This window comes from Macaca nemestrina, chromosome 7 (assembly GCF_043159975.1).
Source record: "Macaca nemestrina isolate mMacNem1 chromosome 7, mMacNem.hap1, whole genome shotgun sequence".
Taxonomy (NCBI): domain Eukaryota; kingdom Metazoa; phylum Chordata; class Mammalia; order Primates; family Cercopithecidae; genus Macaca; species Macaca nemestrina.
In genome coordinates this window covers 34,982,800-35,000,952 of record NC_092131.1, presented here as the reverse complement: position 1 = coordinate 35,000,952, position 18,153 = coordinate 34,982,800, and the positions used below count along the sequence as shown (strand labels likewise).

Genomic DNA, 18,153 nt, shown 5'->3' with positions numbered 1-18,153 from the left:
TTGTGTTTGTTTTCATAGAGACAGGGACTTGCTATGTTGCCCAGGCTGGTCTCAAGCTCCTGGCCTCAAGTGAACCTCCCACCTCAGCCTCCCAAAGTGCTGGGATTATAGGCATGAGCCACCGTGCCCAGCCGAGTTCCAGTACCTTTGGACATGAAATGGAGTTATCTAAGGATAATGCCAGGGTGTCAGAGAGATTCTGGCTAGAGTTAAGGGTATGGCCAGTTTAAGATGGCCATTGAAAAAGTGGCAGTGGATAAGTCCCTCAGTACAGCATCATGTACTTGAGGACTCCAGGTCCCGCTGTCTACAAATGGTAGTGTCAAAGACGGCTCTGGTCAGATGAGCCTATCACTAAATTACAGATTATCTAATCCCATAAAACCCCATACCCTATAGGCTTTAGTGTTCATGAGTATGTGATGATTTCCAAAGTACATTAAAAAAAAATAATTATACCAGGTGCAATTTAAGAGTCAGGAGTTAGAATATGCTCAGATTTTGTACAGTAACTAAAACATCTTTTTCATGATGAGAATAATTACAAGACTACGATTGTGGGTTCCATTGTCTCTCCCTAATGGTGGTGGGTCTGAAATGGAAAATGCAAATATAGCTGCAAAATTAACATTAAATCAGATTTTTTTTTTTTAAACAATTGGAAGCTGGCCAGAAGCAGTGGCTCATGCCTGTATCCCCTGCACTTTGGGAGGCCAAGGCAGCAGATTGCTTGAGCCAGGAGTTCAAGACCAGCCTGGGCAACATGGCAAAACCCCATCCCTGTAAAACTAAAAAAAAAAAAAAAAAAAAAAAAATTGGAAGCTTAGCTCGTGTTACAGGCTAGATCAAGTTGCTTAATCTCTCAGCCAGTGAGTCTTTTTAGTGAAAGATAAAGTTGCTTTTAGTGAAAAAGTGTTACTGCCCTCGGCCACGAGAATATCCAAGGCCAATGGAAATGATCAACGCTAAGCTTGCTGACCACACTAGCAGGTACCTTGATTCTTACCTTTCCTCCTAAGGAAAAGATACTGACTTTACCTGGAAATGCAAAAGAACTCACAAGCCGTGAAGGGGAAGGAAAACGGGGAGAAGCTCTACAGTGCGACAGTGATAGAAGGGGTCTGGGGCTGCCTGGACTCAGGCCAGCTTGGAGTGCGCCCGGCAACACTGGGTTCTGATCCTCAGGAGCCAGTGTCTTCGGCTGTAAGACAAGAACCCTACTGCGGACCTCCAGTGTGGTTGTGAGAATTAACCATGTAAAGCTCCTAGCATAGTGCAAGGCACGTAACAGGCACCTAAATGCTGGTTCCCTTTGCTCTTCCGGTTCCCAAATAAATCAGCAGTTAAACCCAAGGGATGTGTAAGGATCCCACTCGGTCTCACTGACCAGGAGACTGCGTCATCATCAGCCACAAGTTGCCATCTCCAGTCACAGCCCTCGGGGATATGTTCAACAACTGTCTCTACCTATGAGCAAGTCTTTTAAACCAGAAAGTGATTAAAAGCCTTTACGTGGCTCCCCTGAAAAGGAGGGGGACGAAACTCTGTTACTACATGTCAGGACAGTGGTTACTCCTGGTGGGGGAGGGGCCAGGAGTTCTTGGAGGACAGCCAGGTTCTGTTTCTTTTTTTTTTTTTTTTTTTTTTTTTTTTGAGACAGAGTCTCGCTCTGTCGCCCAGGCTGGAGTGCAGTGGCCGGATCTCAGCTCACCGCAAGCTCCGCCTCCCGGGTTTACGCCATTCTCCTGCCTCAGCCTCCCGAGTAGCTGGGACTGCAGGCGCCCGCCACCTCGCCAGGCTAGTTTTTTGTATTTTTTAGTAGAGACGGGGTTTCACGGGGTTAGCCAGGATGGTCTCGATCTCCTGACCTCGTGATCCGCCCGTCTCGGCCTCCCAAAGTGCTGGGATTACAGGCTTGAGCCACCGCGCCCGGCCCTCCAGGTTCTGTTTCTTAATCTGGGTGCTGATTGGTTATGCAGCATTGTTTGAGAAAATCAAGCTGAAGTATAGATGTATAATAGTTCAATCTTGTTGAGACAGGGTCTCACTCTGTCACCCAGGCTGGAGTACTGGGGCATCGCTGAGGCTCAAGCAATCCTCCTACCTCAGCCTCCCGAGTAGCTGGAATTACAGGCGTGCGCTGCCACACCCAGCTTTTTTGCGGGGAGGGGTTGGTTTTCTTGGTAGGGACAGGGTTCACTCACCACGTCGCCCAGGCTGGTCTCGAACTCCTGGGTTTAAGTGATCCGCCCACCTTGGCCTCCCAAAATGTGGGGATTACAGGCATGAGTGACCGCGCCTAGCCAGGACTATGTATTTTAAACCAAGGGAGAGAAAATCAGGACTAATACCCCATCTATTCTACTGTGCAAGAGGATTCCTCAACAGACCCTGACACGACAGCTGCCAGATTGTAACCCGGAGAACCCAAGCTGTGAAACCGCTACCGCTGAGCCTTGCTCAGCCAATGCCACGGCTGTAGAAAGGGGGTCTGCCGGGTGACCCCGGTTGCAGAAAGGCCTGAGGAACAGCTCTAAGTACAGGATAAGTAATGAGTGAGAATGTGGGGGCCCTCTGGTCACTACAGAGAATTCCATGACCGTAAGCTATTGCCTTCCCTACATAAAGGAAGATTCATGACAAGCTCAAAGCTCTGGTCCGGGTGGGGCATGCTATCTAGCAAAGGGCTGGGGACAACAGGCTGTGGTCATGAGACTGACATCCACTCCACAGGATCATGGTTTAGGGGTACTTGGCTATGGTGTTTGTTTGTTTTGTTTTGTTTTAACAGAGTTTCACTCTTGTTGCCCAGGCTAGAGTGCAATGGTGCAATCTCAGCTCAGCACAACCTCCGCCTCCTGGGTTCAAGCAATTCCCCTACCTCAACCTCCTGAGTAGCTGGGACTACAGGCATGCGTCACCACACTCAACTAATTTTTCGTATTTTTAGTAGAGACGGGGTTTCTACATGTTGCTCAGGCTGGTCTCGAACTCCTGACCTAAAGTGATTCCCCCCACCTCGGCTTCCCAAAGTGCTGAGATGACAGGCATGAGCCACCACGCCTGGCTGGCTACGGTTTTGAAAACGTTTTACTTGTCAGAGTAATAGACTGCAGTATTTGCAGGTAAAATATTACCCCCCTAGAAACACGCCACTTCCTTGGCCTCTGCTTCGAAAGCCACCATCAGCTGGAGAGAGACGGTGGCCAGAAGGCACTGATGGAATGAGAGGAAAGAGCCAGCACAGTCGAGATGCAGGAAGATTCCTTTATGATGGCGAATTGGATGGTACACAGTTCTAGAGCAGGGCCCCAGTCACTGGGCCCCAGGAGGCAGAAGGAGCAGGGCTGAGAGGGACGACACACTCCAGGGCTCATGTCACACCGATACGCGCGCCAGGAATGACTGCCATACGCTTCCCTAAAGCTCAACCCATCCACCAGTTCAGTCAAGAATTACACTTTAATTCTTCATGTTTGGCCACTGAAGATCAAACCCACCATGATGACAGATTTCAGCACAACGGGCTCTTTCCAGTCACGACAGACAGAGATGTCCAGGCTCTTGAGGAGAAACAAAAGTTCCTTTGACTTCTCTTGCAAGGACCAAAGAGATAAATTTTTTCTTTATGATCTGTTGAAATTATATATAGACTTTTAAAAACAACTAACAGTCCATCCTGTGCTCTGTTTCCCTGGAAGGTTTCTCATGATCGCCCCTCCAAGAGCTAGAGGGGTTATGTGTCGGGGAACAAAGGATTAAGACACTTTAAAATAAGCAATGAAAATCCTAGTGCGACACTCAGAAGCAGACGGTGGGCTCGAGGGGGCTGAGGTGGGGGAGGCGGGTGCTTCGATTGAGGAGCTGGGTGCCGCCTCTTGGGAAAAGCCGAGTGGAGAAAGAAGCGTCGGGGCAGGAAGCCCTGCTGGGGAAGGCTCAGTTCCTTCCTTGCCATCCCCTGGGGGACCAGTGACAGCACAGCCCCTGCATTTCCACTTCTCAGGGCTGAAGACCCGACCTCTGACCCTCCACCCACTCTGGTGACCTGCACACTAAGTTGGGTGGTCTCTGACTAAAACAGGCTTAAGCCAAGAATTGGGATTCGACTCCCAGGAGACCCAGGGAGCATTCCCTTCAGGCCGTTTCAGGCAGGAAGGACCTGGGAGGCTCACTCCCCAGGCAGCTGACAGGCATGGAGGGAAGAGCCAAGGACAGCAGAGGCTTCCAAGGCTCCGACAGCAGCAGAGGAAGAGGCCAGCCACGCGGTGGCCGTGGACCTGGCTCGGCTCGTGAGGAAGACGTGCTGCCACTGCCACCTCACCCTGTGCGGGGACCACTGTGTGATGTCTTCGCAGCCAGCAGCAGCCTCGATATGCCCCGAGTGCCTTTCATATGTATATATGAGAGAGATATATACACATATATATTCATTATTTTTAACTGAAATAAATGCAACAGATTCAGGTTCATTCCCCTTTGTGTTGAGTTGCTCAGTCCCCTGCCCTGAGGGGTTCATGCCTTCGGGCCTGCCTCCAGGCTCACCTCCATTAAGGGAAAGTGGCCCTGGGATGCGGAGAGGAGAGGACACACACCACAGCAGGTGACCGGGGGAGGGCCTACCTCGCGAGACTGTTTCTAACCCTGAGAACCTAAGGAATTGTGAAGGACTTGGAGAGGGGGCTGGGGTTAAAGGTCACCGGGCTTTTTATTGCAGTTGAAGCAGACTCGGACGGGATGGTCCCAGCCACGAGAAGGGACAGCCCGGCGGTCGTGGGAGCACTCGTCACAGAAGCCCTGTCCGCAGGCCCGGCAGTGGTGCTTGGAGAGCTTGATGCTGAACTCCTTCCGGCAGTTGTGGCAGTGCAGGATTTCGTGGTCAGGCACCCAGTACGCAGGCCTGGCCGCGTCCTTGACCAGACCTGTGGCAGGGAACAATGGTCAGGACACCCAAAGCCCAATACCCCAAGGCCCAACTAGGAAGAGGGCATCCTCAGATGCTTACTGGCTCATAATCCCAACTGCACAGAACCGCTGACAGAGCTTTTTAAAAATGCAGATGCCCAGCCTCTGCCACTCATATCCAGATCAGAGTCTTTGGGGCTGTAGCATAGGCATTGATTTTCCCTTTTCCTTTTTTCTCATTTTTAAAAGTTTTTTGGAATCAGAGTCTCATTCTGTCGCCCAGGTTGGAGTGCAGTAGCACGATTTCGGCTCACAACCTCTACCTCCTGGGTTCAAACAATCCTCGCGCCTCAGCCTCCCAAGTAGCTGGGACTGTAGGCGTGCACCACCACACCTGGCTGATTTTTGTAGAGACAGGGTTTCACCATGTTGTCCAGGCTGGTCTCGAACTCCTGGCCTCAAGTGATCTGACCCTCTCAGCTTCCCAAAGTGCTGGGATTGTAGGCCTAAGATTATAGGCATGAGCCACCCGTGCCCTTTCTTTCTCTTGTGTGACAGGGCTGGTCTCAAATTCCTGGGACTCAAGGGACCCTCCTGCCTGAGCCTCCCAAGTAGCTGGGATTATAGGCATGCACTCCCATACCCAGCTCCTTGATACTTATATATCTTTGAAGCCCTCTTTGTAAACTGAAGGGGCAGCCATGCTAAGAACCCCTGGAAGAACTATAAGGAAGCCTGGGCTCTGGAGTCAGACACTCAAATTCCAGTTCTATTGAGATCAGGTTAATCAGCAGCTGCTGGATTAAGAAAGGTTAGCTAACGCTGGGCATGGTGGCTCACAACTATAATCCCAGCACTTTGGGAGGCAGAGGTGGGCGGACCACTCGAGGTCAGCAGTTCGAGACCAGTCTGGCCAACATGGTGAAACTCTGTCTCTACTAAAAACACAAAAATTAGCCAGGCATGGTGGTGTAACCCCAGCTACTTGGGAGTCTGAGGCATGAGAATGGCTTAAACCTGGGAGGTGGAGGTTGCAGTGAGCCAAGATCACGTCACTGCACTCCAACCTGGACAAAAGAACGAGAGTCAGTCTCAAAAAAAAAAGAAAGAAAGAAAGAAAGGTTAGCTAAACTCTCAGGGGCTTACTCATCTTTAACAACCCACCTTCAAGAGCTGTGATGAGGATGAGAAGAAAGAACATGCCTGACATACTGGCCTGGTACTCAACACCCTGTGGGCGCTCAGGATGGGAGCACTTGGTAAGGACAGCCAGCAGGCTATGCTGTGCCTTCTGTGCCAAGGACAGTCCTTGCCTCTCCCAGGTACCCCTGAGGACAGACGCAACCTGAGATTTAAGCTTGGGCAAATCCAGCAGTTCCTACGTCATCTACTCACTTTGTGAGCTGCAACGAGGAAATCTGCTCCAGGCCATTTTCATCACTACCCACTTTTGCTTGCTCCCCTACGATGTGCCACGCTGTCCCAGGCCTGGCCAGCCTTGCCTAAGCCCGCCATGCACTGGTTGATTTCCCTCCCTCTCCACCTCGCCATCCTGAATACAAAGACCCCTCTCACATCCAGGGCTGGGGAGCTATCTTTTTTTTTTTTTTTGAGATGGAGTCTCGCTCTGTTGTCCAGGCTGGAGTGCAGTGGCGCCATCTCAGCTCACTGCAAGCTCCGCCTCCCGGGTTCACGCCATTCTCCTGCCTCAGCCTCCCGAGTAGCTGGGACTACAGGTGCCCGCCACCACACCCAGCTAATTTTTTTTGTATTTTTAGTAGAGACGGGGTTTCACCGTGTTAGCCAGGATGGTCTGGATCTCCTGACCTCATGATCCGCCTGCCTCGGCCTCCCAAAGTGCTGGGATTACAGGCCTGAGCCATAGCGCCCAGCCAGCTATTTTAAATCTTAAACTACTAATGGTCTGGCTGGTGTGACAGATTAAAGACAGCCATAGAATCTTTGACCCACTTTCCATCTTTGACACTCCTGCCCCTTCCCTTGAATCTAGGCAAGCCCTGTGACCGCAGCAGACTCCAGGAGATGACAGCAGAAGTGCCCGTCTGCAGTCCTAGGCCTTAAGAGATGCGCAGCTTCAGCCGGGCGCAGTGTCTCACGCCTGTAATCCCAGCACTTTGGGAGGCAGAGGTGAGTGGATGACTTGAGTTTGGAGTTTGGGACCAGTGTGGTCAACATGGTGAAGCCCCGTCTCTGCTAAAAATACAAAAATTAGCTGGGCATGGTGGCACGTGCCTGTAATCCCAGCTGCTCAGGGGGCTGAGGTAGGAGAATCGCTTGGACCCAGAAGGCGAAGGTTGCAGTGAGCCAAGATCGCACCACTACACTCCAGCCTGGGTGACAGAGTGAGACTCCATCTCGGAAAAAAAAAAAAGAGAGAGAGATGGGCAGCTTCCACTTTCTGTCTCTTGAAACATTAGCTCCTGGAACCCTGACATCACTTAAGAAGTGCCAAAGGAACCACTGAAGAGGCCTGGAGGATACACAGAGCGGGTGAGGCTCTGCTACACACAACCTAACTGTCCCTGCCAAAGCACCCAGCTTGTAAGTGAGGTCAGCTTGGACCCTTGAGACCAGACCACTCCAGCTGCCACCCTGGAATATCAGGTAGTAACTAGAGGCAATGCCACCTGAAGCTGAGTAATTACCCTTCCTGACTTCTAGACCTACAAAGACATCAAAAATGGTTGTTTTAAGCCTTTACATTTTAAGGTAGCTTGTTACACAGCACTAGATGCTGTAAGAGAATATGGCCTCCAGGAATAAACAGGAAACTAAGGCATTCAGCAGAAGTAAGCAAATGTGTGGCGTTGTGTAATTGATTCCTTACCGCCCATCTCAATATAGGTTGGCAAGCCTCTACAAAGTGAGAGCCCAGGGCACCCGAAACCCCGCAACCCACATCCGCTACACCCCAGAGAAGCAGTGGCAGGCCCACCTAGTGGTATGTCAATGGCCGTCACCACAGCTCCCAGAGTGTTCTGCACGGCTTCGCCCACCTTCCGCGCAATGAGTGTCCCGCCTTCATCGTCCACCTGCGCCTCGGTAATAGCTGTAGACAATAATAAAGGAAAAGCTGTCACCTCTGAGTCCTCTCCCAAATGGAAAACTCAGGGACCAACAGCAGAACGCTTCTGGCTTCTGATCCCAGACACCACTATGCTGTCCTGCAACTATGGGAAGGGTCTGCGCTGTGGGTCAGGTCCGCCCAGACCCTGAAATTAGATGACATCTGTTAGTCCTTTATCTGCAACCTTCCGGGGCTCCTTTATCACCCTTCTTTTAAATTAAGGCAGAAAGGTTCTAGGAGCAAAAACTAGAACCTTCTCAAAGGAGAAGACTGGTCTAAGCCATCTCTGGTAAACACTGCAGCCTTTTCAGAACTCAGTCGCTATGTGTGCATTCCCTTCTCCCAGAAGCACCTCTGCAGCTGAGAACACAGGACAGGTTCGAGCCCCTGAGGAACAGCACCCACAGGACGCTGTTAACAAGGAGCGTAGAGGCTGACTGGCCGAGACCAGAAGTGCTCTCACAAGGGAGATGTGGGTAGGAGTGGGATTAGGGTGTCTGGATATCCAGTTCTTAGCACCCAGGGCCAAGGAGGGAGGTTCTCCCCTCCACCCCTGCAGCTCCCAGGCCCCACGTTACCTAACTGGACATTCCTGGCTTCGTAGCAGTTGTCACACACCCGCACCGGCGCAGGGCCCCAGCCCCGCTCAGGCACTGGCCGGGTCTTTGATGAGCAGCCGTCACAGAAGCCCTCCCCACAGGCTCGGCAGTGATGCTTAGTGTCGTTATCTTTAAAGGACGTCGCACACTTGTTGCAGCTCTGTTCCAAGCCCAAAACAAAACACAGAGGCAGGGAGGTATGGTCCATGTCTGCTCAGCTGAGAAAGTCAACAAGACCCTGGAGCAAGCAGAAACTAAGGCAGGTGGTGTTAGCTCAGCAAGGACAAAAGCTTTCTAGTAACGCCTTATCTGAGAGCGAAAAGGAAGCCTGCTGGGCAGTGAGTTTCCTTTCACTAAGTGTCTGGGTTGAAGCTGGGTGCTCTCTCGCTATGGATGCTGTAGCATTAATGGGTCAAGCTGAGGATGACCCTAAATAACCCCTAAAGACCCCTTTTCCTCCAGATTCTCACATATCTAAGCAATATTCACTGGTCGTCACACACAAGGAAACTAAAACTCACCAAACAGAAAATACTTGCAGGAAAACACGAAGGGAAATCAATGGACAAAGAGAAAACCGGCTGCCTCAACGACTCCTCCCCTTCCCAGTACTCACAGAGCTCACGGCACTGGCAGAAAATGTTTGCATCTCCCTCACAGAATAAGTTTAGCACAGGGCAAAGCGGCATTAGGCAGGATGGGCTGTGCCAGGGGTGGGGGGGCATCCTGCCACACCATACCAGAATCTGGGAGTTGGGCCTCCAGTAGGCAGGGGCGATCTGGTCTGTCAGCCAGGAAGTCACAGCCTTGGTGGGTCCAAGGCTAAGCTCAGACACTGACTGAGCCATGAAGTTCATCCCGTCCAACAGGCGCTGGGCAGCATTGTTGTTGTCCTTCAGAAACCCATCAGTCTGAAATGAAAAGCAGGCTTCCATCATGCTCTGAGAAGGGAGTGAAAGGAAGGAGGAAGAGGGATGTTTGGTGAGTTGCACTCTCACCGTGGCCAACTCAGAACCATTAACTCCCTGGCAGGGAAGAACGGAGACACACCAGGAATCCCTCTGGCTTTATTCTCTCCAAAGCGACCATAAGATCTATGTGTATGGGAGGCCGAGACAGGCGGGTCACGAGGTCAGGAGATCGAGACCATCCTGGCTAACACGGTGAAACCCCCGTCTCTACTAAAAATACAAAAAAAAAAAATTAGCCAGGCATGGTGGCAGGCACCTGTAGTCCCAGCTACACGGGAGGCTGAGGCAGGAGAATGGCGTGAACCCGGGGGACGGAGCTTGCAGTGAGCTGAGATCGCGCCACTGCACTCCAGCCTGAGTGACAGAGCGAGACTCTGTCTCAAAAACAAAACAAAAAAAAAAAGATTTGATGTGTAGCTGTTCAATTCAGGACTTACTAAGCCCATATAATACAGGAGATGACACCTCCTCCAGGAGGCCCCCCACCACAGGCTTAGTTAAGAATCTTTCCTCTCAGTTCTTCTAATACTTGGACATCTCTAGGAATCCTATTTCTGTGTGTCTAAGTACAATATCCATTTATGTATCTGACTCCCTGTTAAACTCTGAACTCCCGGACAATAACTCTTTTTCATTTTTGTATTTTGCATAGTAGCTCAATGCTGGGCATAAGGTACACAACAATGTATGCTGAAATAATGAATAAATGAAGGAAGGAATGAACCAGCAAACAAACAGCAGGGAAGACATCTGTCTCCTCCTAACTTCAAGGACTGTGAGGAATGTGACCTGACAGTAAATTACTGCAGTCCTGTTTTCCTGGAATATAAACTATCTTACCACCTTTACTTTCGCACTATAAGGCCATGTTAAATCCTTGGGACAGAATGGCATAAACCATTATGCCAAGGAGGTGGGCTCCAATAATGAGACTACTATACAATAACAGATTTCAGTGGGCCTGAAAATCAGAAAAAGGAGGAGAAAAATAAGGAAATCTTCAGTTTTATGGTACCTATAGGATCCAGGAAAGCTCAGGAGGGGACCTGCAGGTAGGACTAGGCCGAACGGTGGCTTCAGGAATCACCCAGCGAGGACAATGTCGCAGAGTCAAATAAGTCCCTCAGGGAAAATCACTTGTCTTTTTCGCATGAAAGGAAAAGGTTTTGGATTTGTTGTGATTTATGGACAATGCTAAGTGTGAACAGTGATTTAATACAGAATGAAAGCATGATTATCACTGCCTCATAAACAGATTTATATTTCTGACATCTGGAATTCAAAAATCAAATTAAAAAATAATCATTAGGCTGGGCACCGTGGCTCATGCCTGTAATCCCAGCACTTTGGGAGGCCGAGGTGGGCGGATCACCTGAGGTTGGGAGTTTGAAACCAGCCTGACCAACATGGAGAAACCCCATCTCCACTGAAAATACAAAATTAGCCGGGTGCAGTGGTCATGCCTGTAATCCCAGCGACTTGGGAAGCTGAGGCAGGAGAATCACTTGAACTCGGGAGGTGGAGATTGCAGTGAGCCAAGATCTCACCACTGTACTCCAGCCTGGGGAACAAGAGCGAAACTCCGTCTCAAAAAAAAAAAAAAAAAAAGATTAAGGGTCTATAGGAATCCCACTTCTTAGAATATACTTCAAGAAAATTTCCTAAAACAAAAAAATGGCTTTTTTACACAAAAATGGTCACTAGCATTTTAATGATTTTTTTAAAAAGGTGCAAATAAAACTAAATAAAATCGCGTTATGAGGAAAAAAAACAGGAAGAAGGCATGTAAATTATATTTGCATCTAGAAAAACATACACATAAAGAAAATGAACAAATAGAACATGGAAAATGTTTTATTTGCCAAAGGAGTAAAACTATAGATTTTTGGTTTATTTCATTTAAAGTTGTACTTCTTTTATTTATTTTTTTTTTTTTGAGACGGAGTCTCACTCTGTAGCCCAGGCTGGAGTGCAGTGGCCGGATCTCAGCTCACTGCAAGCTCCGCCTCCCGGGTTCACGCCATTCTCCGGCCTCAGCCTCCCGAGTAGCTGGGACTACAGGCGCCCGCCACCTCGCCCGGCTAGTTTTTTGTATTTCTTAGTAGAGACGGGGTTTCACCGTGTTAGCCAGGATGGTCTCGATCTCCTGACCTCGTGATCCACCCGTCTCGGCCTCCCAAAGTGCTGGGATTACAGTAAAGTTGTACTTCTAATATATATGCAAGAAGAAATAAAAACAATTAAAGGTCTAGAGAACAAAAAAGCTCTCCAGATCATGCCATTCTAAACCACCAACATTCTGAAATTCATGGCTAACCTTAATTTTAAGCAGGTTCCAGTTTTCTACACACATGAAAAACTGAACGACACGAGATAAAGAAAAACAGAGAAATCCAACAGTTCTTACTCCAGGCCACACGTGCACAATCTCTGTCCGCACCACCGTATCCACAGGATCTTGATTTCCAAACCAGTACTGCCGACTACGATAGACCACGCCACAGTTAGGACATTCGATCACATACCTACAAGAAACGCAAATCAATACGGTTACCCAGCCAGGTGCCTGGGGAGACAAACACACCAGAAAACCTTTAGCCATGTTGTTAAACTCACCCAGACCAGGCATATTTTGCGAGACCCATCCAGGGGGAGTCAGTGGAGGCAGATGTTTTGGGCACTACACTGACTTCCTCGCCTCTCTCATAGCAGGCCTGAAACAGGAAACACTCTGCTAGCTTATTGTTTGTCTTTTGTTTGTTTGTTTTAATAGACACAGAGTTTTACCAGCCCAGGCTGGTCGCGAACTCCTGGGCTCAAGCGATCCGCCCCCCTCAGCCTCCCAAGGCTCCCCTTCTGGGATTACAGGTGTGATCCGCCATGCCCAGCCTTCTGCTAGCTTTTCCTATATACACCGCACCCCCCACATCCATCCCAACTCTCCACAAACCAAACCAGCTGAGAGACGTTCAGACTCTGGAGTTAGTGCCTCAGAAGAAGGTTCATTCCTCTCAAGAAGTCATTGCCCAGAGTGGTAATGAACTGTGTGTGTGTCCATCCCGGGCCCAGAAACCGGGTTTAAATTATATACCTGTCACAGACAAGAGGACAATACAAAACTAGTGTCCTAGTGTCCTGAATAGCACTTCTGCTCTTAAGAATGAATGTTCGGCAGGGCGCGGTGGCTCATGTCTGTAATCCCAGCACTTTGGGAGGCTGAGGCAGGCAGATCAAGAGGTCAAGAGATCAAGACCATCCTGGTCAAGATGGTGAAACCCCATCTCTATTTAAAAAAGAAATATGCAAATTAGCCGGGCATAGTGGGGAGTGCCTGTAGTCCCAGCTACTCAGGAGGCTGAGGCAGGAGAATCACTTGAACCCGGGAGGTGGAGGTTGCAGTGAGCCAAGATCGCGCCACTGCACTCTAGCCTGGCGACAGAGTGAGACTCTGTCTCAGAAGGTCAGGTGCGGTGGCTCACACCTGTAATCCCAGCACTTTGGGAGGCCTAGGCGGGCGGATTATCTGAGGTCAGGAGTTCGAGACCAGCCTGGCCAACATGGTGAAACCTCTTCTCAACTAAAAATACAAAAATTAGCTGGGCATGTTGGCACATGTCTGTAATCCCAGCTACTCAGGAGGCTCAGGCAGGAGAACTGCTTCAGCCTGGGAAATGGAGGTTGCAGTGAGCCGAGATTGTGCCACTGCACTCCAGCCTGGCTGACAGAGTAAGACTCTGTCTCAAAAAAAAAAAAAGAATGAATGTTCGATGTAAATGACCCTTACATACAAGCTCAACAGAATGAGGAAAAAATAAGCTTAAAACAGTAAACAAAGGGACTCTCACCAACGAAGATATGTGAGTGCTTTTTATTAGAACTAGAGAGAAGTTCCAGAAATATTCCATTTGAATATCAAATACTTCGGCATGCAGCAAAAAATGACCCCAAGATAGTCTTGCCAAAGAGAGGGTGGTCAGCAAGCCCGCTGCTGGCACAGGGAGGAGCTCGGAGGACTCACCTTGCAGGTATACACTCGGTTGTCATACTGGTGGGAGTATCTGCAGCGGCTCTTGGCTTCATGAGGCACTCCTTCCTTCCCATGATTCATGCTGTTCTTACATCCAACCCTGAATGAAGTCCAAAGACTGACAATGAGATGGCTAAAATAGGAGCCAGTGCCACTTATACAGAACAGTCTGACCCTGAGCCAGGCACAAGGCTAAGACCAGACCTTGATTACTAACTGGGCCTCAGATGCTGAGCACAGAAAGGGTAGCCGGAAACCCACATGCCTCTGCGTTACACTTGCAATCAACAGCACCACACAGGTACAGCGACTACTATCCTTGTATGAGGAGACGGGGGAAAAAGAAATCTCAGCCTGGCACGGTGGCTCATGTCTGTAATCCCAGTACTTTGGGAGGCCGAGGGAGTCAGATCACTTGAGGTCAGAAGTTCAAGACCAGCCTGGCCAACATGGTGAAATGCCGTCTCTAATAAAAATACAAAAATTAGCTGGGCATGGTGGCGGGCACCCGTAGTCCCAGGTACTTGGGAGGCTGAGGCAGGAGAATCGTTAGAACCCAGGAGGTGGGGGTTGCACTGAGTTCGAGACCAGCCTGACCAACATGGAGAAACCCCATCTCTACTAAAAAAAACCAAAACAATTAGCCAGGCATAGTGGCGCATGCCTGTAATCCCAGCTACTCAGGAGGCTGAGGCAGGAGAATCGCTTGAACCCGGGAGGCAGAGGTTGCGGTGAGCAGAGATCACGTTGCTATACTCCAGCCTGGGCAACAGAGCGAGACTCCATATCAAAAACAAACAGACAAAAAACCCCAGAAATCTCTTCTTGGAAAAACTACCTGTCTCCTCAGCAGAAATGGAGGAGCCAGAAGATACCAACCTGACCAGAGAGGAAACCTGAATGGCTCTCAGAAGACTCATAAACAATCCAAACAAGATGAAACGGAACGTTTACCCAGAACAGGCTGCCAAGATGCAAAACGAAAACCAACCCCAAAATTTGGCAATGCTTTAAGGGGAGGCTTAGGCTGAACAAGCCTTCCAAATGAACAGTGAGCTCTGCCATCCTGACGATGCAAAAACAGAGATCAGGACTTTAGAGTTTCACTATGATTCCAATGGGAAAGTTCCAGAAATCCTGAGGAGGCTCACACTGGGAAAGCAATGATCCAACAGTGCTTAAGCCTCTAGGCTCATGGGGCATGCAAAAAGGAAGGCAAGTCACACTGGCAACTAACATCCCTCGCCCCTTTCCACACTGAACTCTCCAAGACAATCCTTAGTCCTCCCTTGCCCAGGCTGTATAATCCAGGAGCCAGGTCTTTTTTTCACCAAGGCCAGAGGTGGTTCTGCATGCAGCAGGTGGCCTACAGGGCTCAAAGTGAAATGACCATTCATAACAGATGTAGGTCAGGTCTACTCCTGTAAAACGGCAAGTGTGCAGGACAGGGGCACTGGTTCTGGTAGGAGTGAAGACAATTTGGTAGTGAAGAGAGTGGGAGGGACTGTCTACAGGACATGGAGACTGCCATCTGACCTCGACATAATGCATTTAAATCCCCCGGGGCCCATCAGTGAAGTCACTACACTGATTTAACAGCCATCAACAGTTCAAAGTAACCCAGTGATCCTCAAAGGCTGGTCCCCAGGAACAACATCAGCATCACCTGAGAATTTACTACATTTATTAAAATGCAAACTCCCAGGCCCTACCTCAGACCTACTGAATGAGAAACTGTGGAGGGGTGCCCAGGGATCCTGCCCTTCAGGTTTTTCTGATGCATGCTAAAATGTGTCTATCACTGTTCTAACTACAACAAAGTGCGGTCCACAGGCCAGCAGCACAGCCATCGCCCGGGAGCTTGACAGGAATGCCGAATCTCAGGCTTCACCCAGACCCGATTCAGAATCTGCGTCTTAACAGAATCTCCAGGTGATGCATATGCAATGAAGTTTCAGAAGTACTGTCCCAACTCAATGTCCTCAGCTCAGGCTGCAGTTCAGAATCCTCTGAGGAGCATCTTAACCTACCAGTGCAGAGGTCCTACACACAACCCGCTCAGTTAGAATCCCGGAAGGTAGTGCCCTGGCCTCGGTAATTTTGAAAGCGCCCCAGAAATTCTAATGTGCTCTAAACACTGGCTCTCATAATGAAAGGAATCCTACCCATAGTACTTTGCACAGGGGGGCACTCAAATATCACTTGAATAATTGGAATACTAGGAGTAAGTGACTGGAAGCTCTGGCAGAAGAAACACAGAAAAGCAGGCAACCCAGAGTTTTCTGCCCTAACAGCCTCCCAGACCAGAAGCTGGCCAATTTCACGTCTATGCCAGTTGGAGTTTCCAGGAGATTCTTCACAGCCACGTGTCCTTCAAGCTCCTGCTACCTCAGAAGTGTGGTTCCTAGACCACCAGGATCTCGTGGGAACGTGGGAGTGTACCGTTTTGGATAATTTAAATCACAACCTGTAATTTAGCAAGACCCCAGGGGATGTGCATACACACCGAAGTCTAGGAAGCACCACTCAAAGGCTCTATTCTCAAGGTATGGGGTGGGGGGTCGGGAGCAGCCTTACTTACCCACAGCTGAGGCACAAGGAGGAGCAGGTGAAGTACTCATCTGGAAAAAAGGAGCTGTGCGCCATCTGGTCATCGGGGATCTCACCGCTGAAGCGGTCGCTCAGTGCCTGCCAAGGAGGGAAGGTGACATGTGATGGCACTCGGCAGAGAGCTCCGCACTTTGGCCCCCTTCTGCAGACACCGTACAAGCAACACAGGCACAAAGGAAATCCAGTAACTTCTGCTCATTACCCTTGACCTTACCAACTCACATCAGTCCTTACCATGGGAGTCCTTGCAAAGAACCAGCCCATTCCCCAAGGGGTCAAGATAAGCAAAGTTACTGTTCTCCCCTAAATGCCTCGCAGGTGATAAACACTTCACACCACTCAGTCTTTTATTCAAGACCACCACAAATAATGACTGATGCCCATTTCATCTATGTGAGGCTGGGACCAAGAAACCCAGACTCATGAGGACGGCTCCTCCTTAGGCCACAGGCAGAGCCCAGATGTGATCTGTGAGTTTCCTGGGCTTCTATCCCAGTTATAACCACAGGCACTCACTTGGAGTTTACTAGGCCATAGACAAACTCAAAGTAGGAAAAATGTCAGCAGAAAAAAAAAAAAAAAAACAAGAAGAATGATTATAGTGTTTGCCAGTCATTTATCAACTCTACCAACCCCCAAAACAGACATTACCCAAAGGACAGCAAATGGCCAAAATAAATGCCAAGAAGATAACATATCCACAAAGCAAACTGAAAATTTCAGGTTGAAATGTAGCTTCCATTCCTAACCCTATCTTCACTTATCACTGGATATTGAAAGTATTCCTCAGGCTAATTACAGACAGGCGCTTTCCACGCTTTAGGAATCATTAAGTACATGCTGCTCCAAGCTTCTAACTTTCAGCCCAGCCCCAGTGTGAGGCAGCCAGGCATTATTCAAGGGAAAATAAGGGAAAGGAGCCTAAACAAAAGGACAAGATGTTACTTCCTTCAGTAAAAGGGCAGAAGAGAATTTTAAATGAGATCTGGGAAAAGGGCAGGTTAGGTTTTAAACTAAGAACAATCAGAACTTCATTTTTTTTTTTTTTTTTTGAGACGGAGTTTTGCTCTTATTGCCCAGGCTGGAGTGCAGTGGTGTGATCTCGGCTCACCGCAACCTCTGCCCCCTGGGTTCAAGAGATTCTCCTGCCTCAGCCTCCCAAGTAGCTGGGATTACAGGTGCCCACCACCACACCCAGCTAATTTTTTGTATTTTTAGTAGGAATGGGGTTTCACCATGTTGGCCAGGCTGGTCTTGAACTCTAGGCCTCAGGTGATCCACCCGCCTCGGCTTCCCAAAGTGCTGGGATTACAGGTATAAGCCACTGTGCCCAGCTGAACAATTAGAACTTCTTATGCAAGGTTCCTTTTCCTGTTTCCAATGCAGTCTTAACACCAGGAGTTGCAAACTCAAGTCCCTACAAAGGCACATAATATCAATGTTGAGTCAGGTCAGGTGTAGGACCAGAACAGTGGCAACGAGTGGGTCATACTGAAGGTACACAACTCACCTGAGGACACTCTCATTCAGGTCCTGCAGGGCTACTGCAGAGGCCATAGAACACCGTCTGTCAGCGATGGCTGACCAAGCGGCAACCCTGCACTTCGAACAACGAAAAAATGGTCTGACAAATAATGCATAAGTCCTATACTTCTTGGGGGTACTTTGGTAAAGAGTCAAAACATGGGGCTGGGGACGGTGGCTCATGCCTGTAATTCCAGCACTTTGGGAGGCCGAGGTGGGCGGATCACGAGGTCAGGAGTTCGAGACCAGCCTGGCCAACATGGTGAAACCCCATCTGTACTAAAAATACAAAAATTAGCTGGGCGTAGTGGCGGGCGCCTGTAATCTCAGCTACTCAGGAGGCTGAGGCAGGAGAATCGTTTGAACCCGAGAGGCAGAGGTTCTAGTGAGCCAAAATCATGCCATTGCACTCCAGCCTAGGTGACAGGGTGA

The 18,153-nt window shown here is 49.4% G+C and overlaps 2 protein-coding genes across 6 annotated transcripts in view; one reads left to right on the top strand and one right to left on the bottom strand.

Moving 5' to 3' along the window:
- LOC105494299 (DDB1 and CUL4 associated factor 4) overlaps window positions 1-6,999 on the top strand; it is a 50,151-nt gene extending 43,152 nt beyond the window's left edge. The window contains exon 15 of the mRNA XM_071099907.1: window positions 6,914-6,999. Within this exon, the coding sequence (XP_070956008.1) occupies window positions 6,914-6,984 (71 nt within the window). The 3' untranslated portion in view covers window positions 6,985-6,999. The remainder of the gene's footprint in view (window positions 1-6,913) is intronic.
- Window positions 3,254-18,153, bottom strand: part of LOC105494296 (zinc finger FYVE-type containing 1) — a 62,064-nt gene continuing 47,164 nt past the window's right edge. For 4 of the 5 annotated variants that reach the window (XM_011762596.2, XM_071099903.1, XM_011762599.2 and 1 more), the window contains 8 exons: window positions 16,169-16,275; window positions 13,579-13,687; window positions 12,177-12,274; window positions 11,968-12,085; window positions 9,330-9,500; window positions 8,569-8,749; window positions 7,859-7,972; window positions 3,254-4,919 (listed from right to left, as the gene is read on the bottom strand). In XM_011762596.2, coding sequence (XP_011760898.1) covers window positions 4,687-4,919; window positions 7,859-7,972; window positions 8,569-8,749; window positions 9,330-9,500; window positions 11,968-12,085; window positions 12,177-12,274; window positions 13,579-13,687; window positions 16,169-16,275 — 1,131 coding nt within the window. In that variant the 3' untranslated portion in view covers window positions 3,254-4,686. Of the gene's footprint in view, window positions 4,920-7,858; window positions 7,973-8,568; window positions 8,750-9,329; window positions 9,501-11,967; window positions 12,086-12,176; window positions 12,275-13,578; window positions 13,688-16,168; window positions 16,276-17,707; window positions 17,766-18,153 lie in introns of those variants that run through there. The other variant, XM_011762600.3, reaches the window with a different exon arrangement.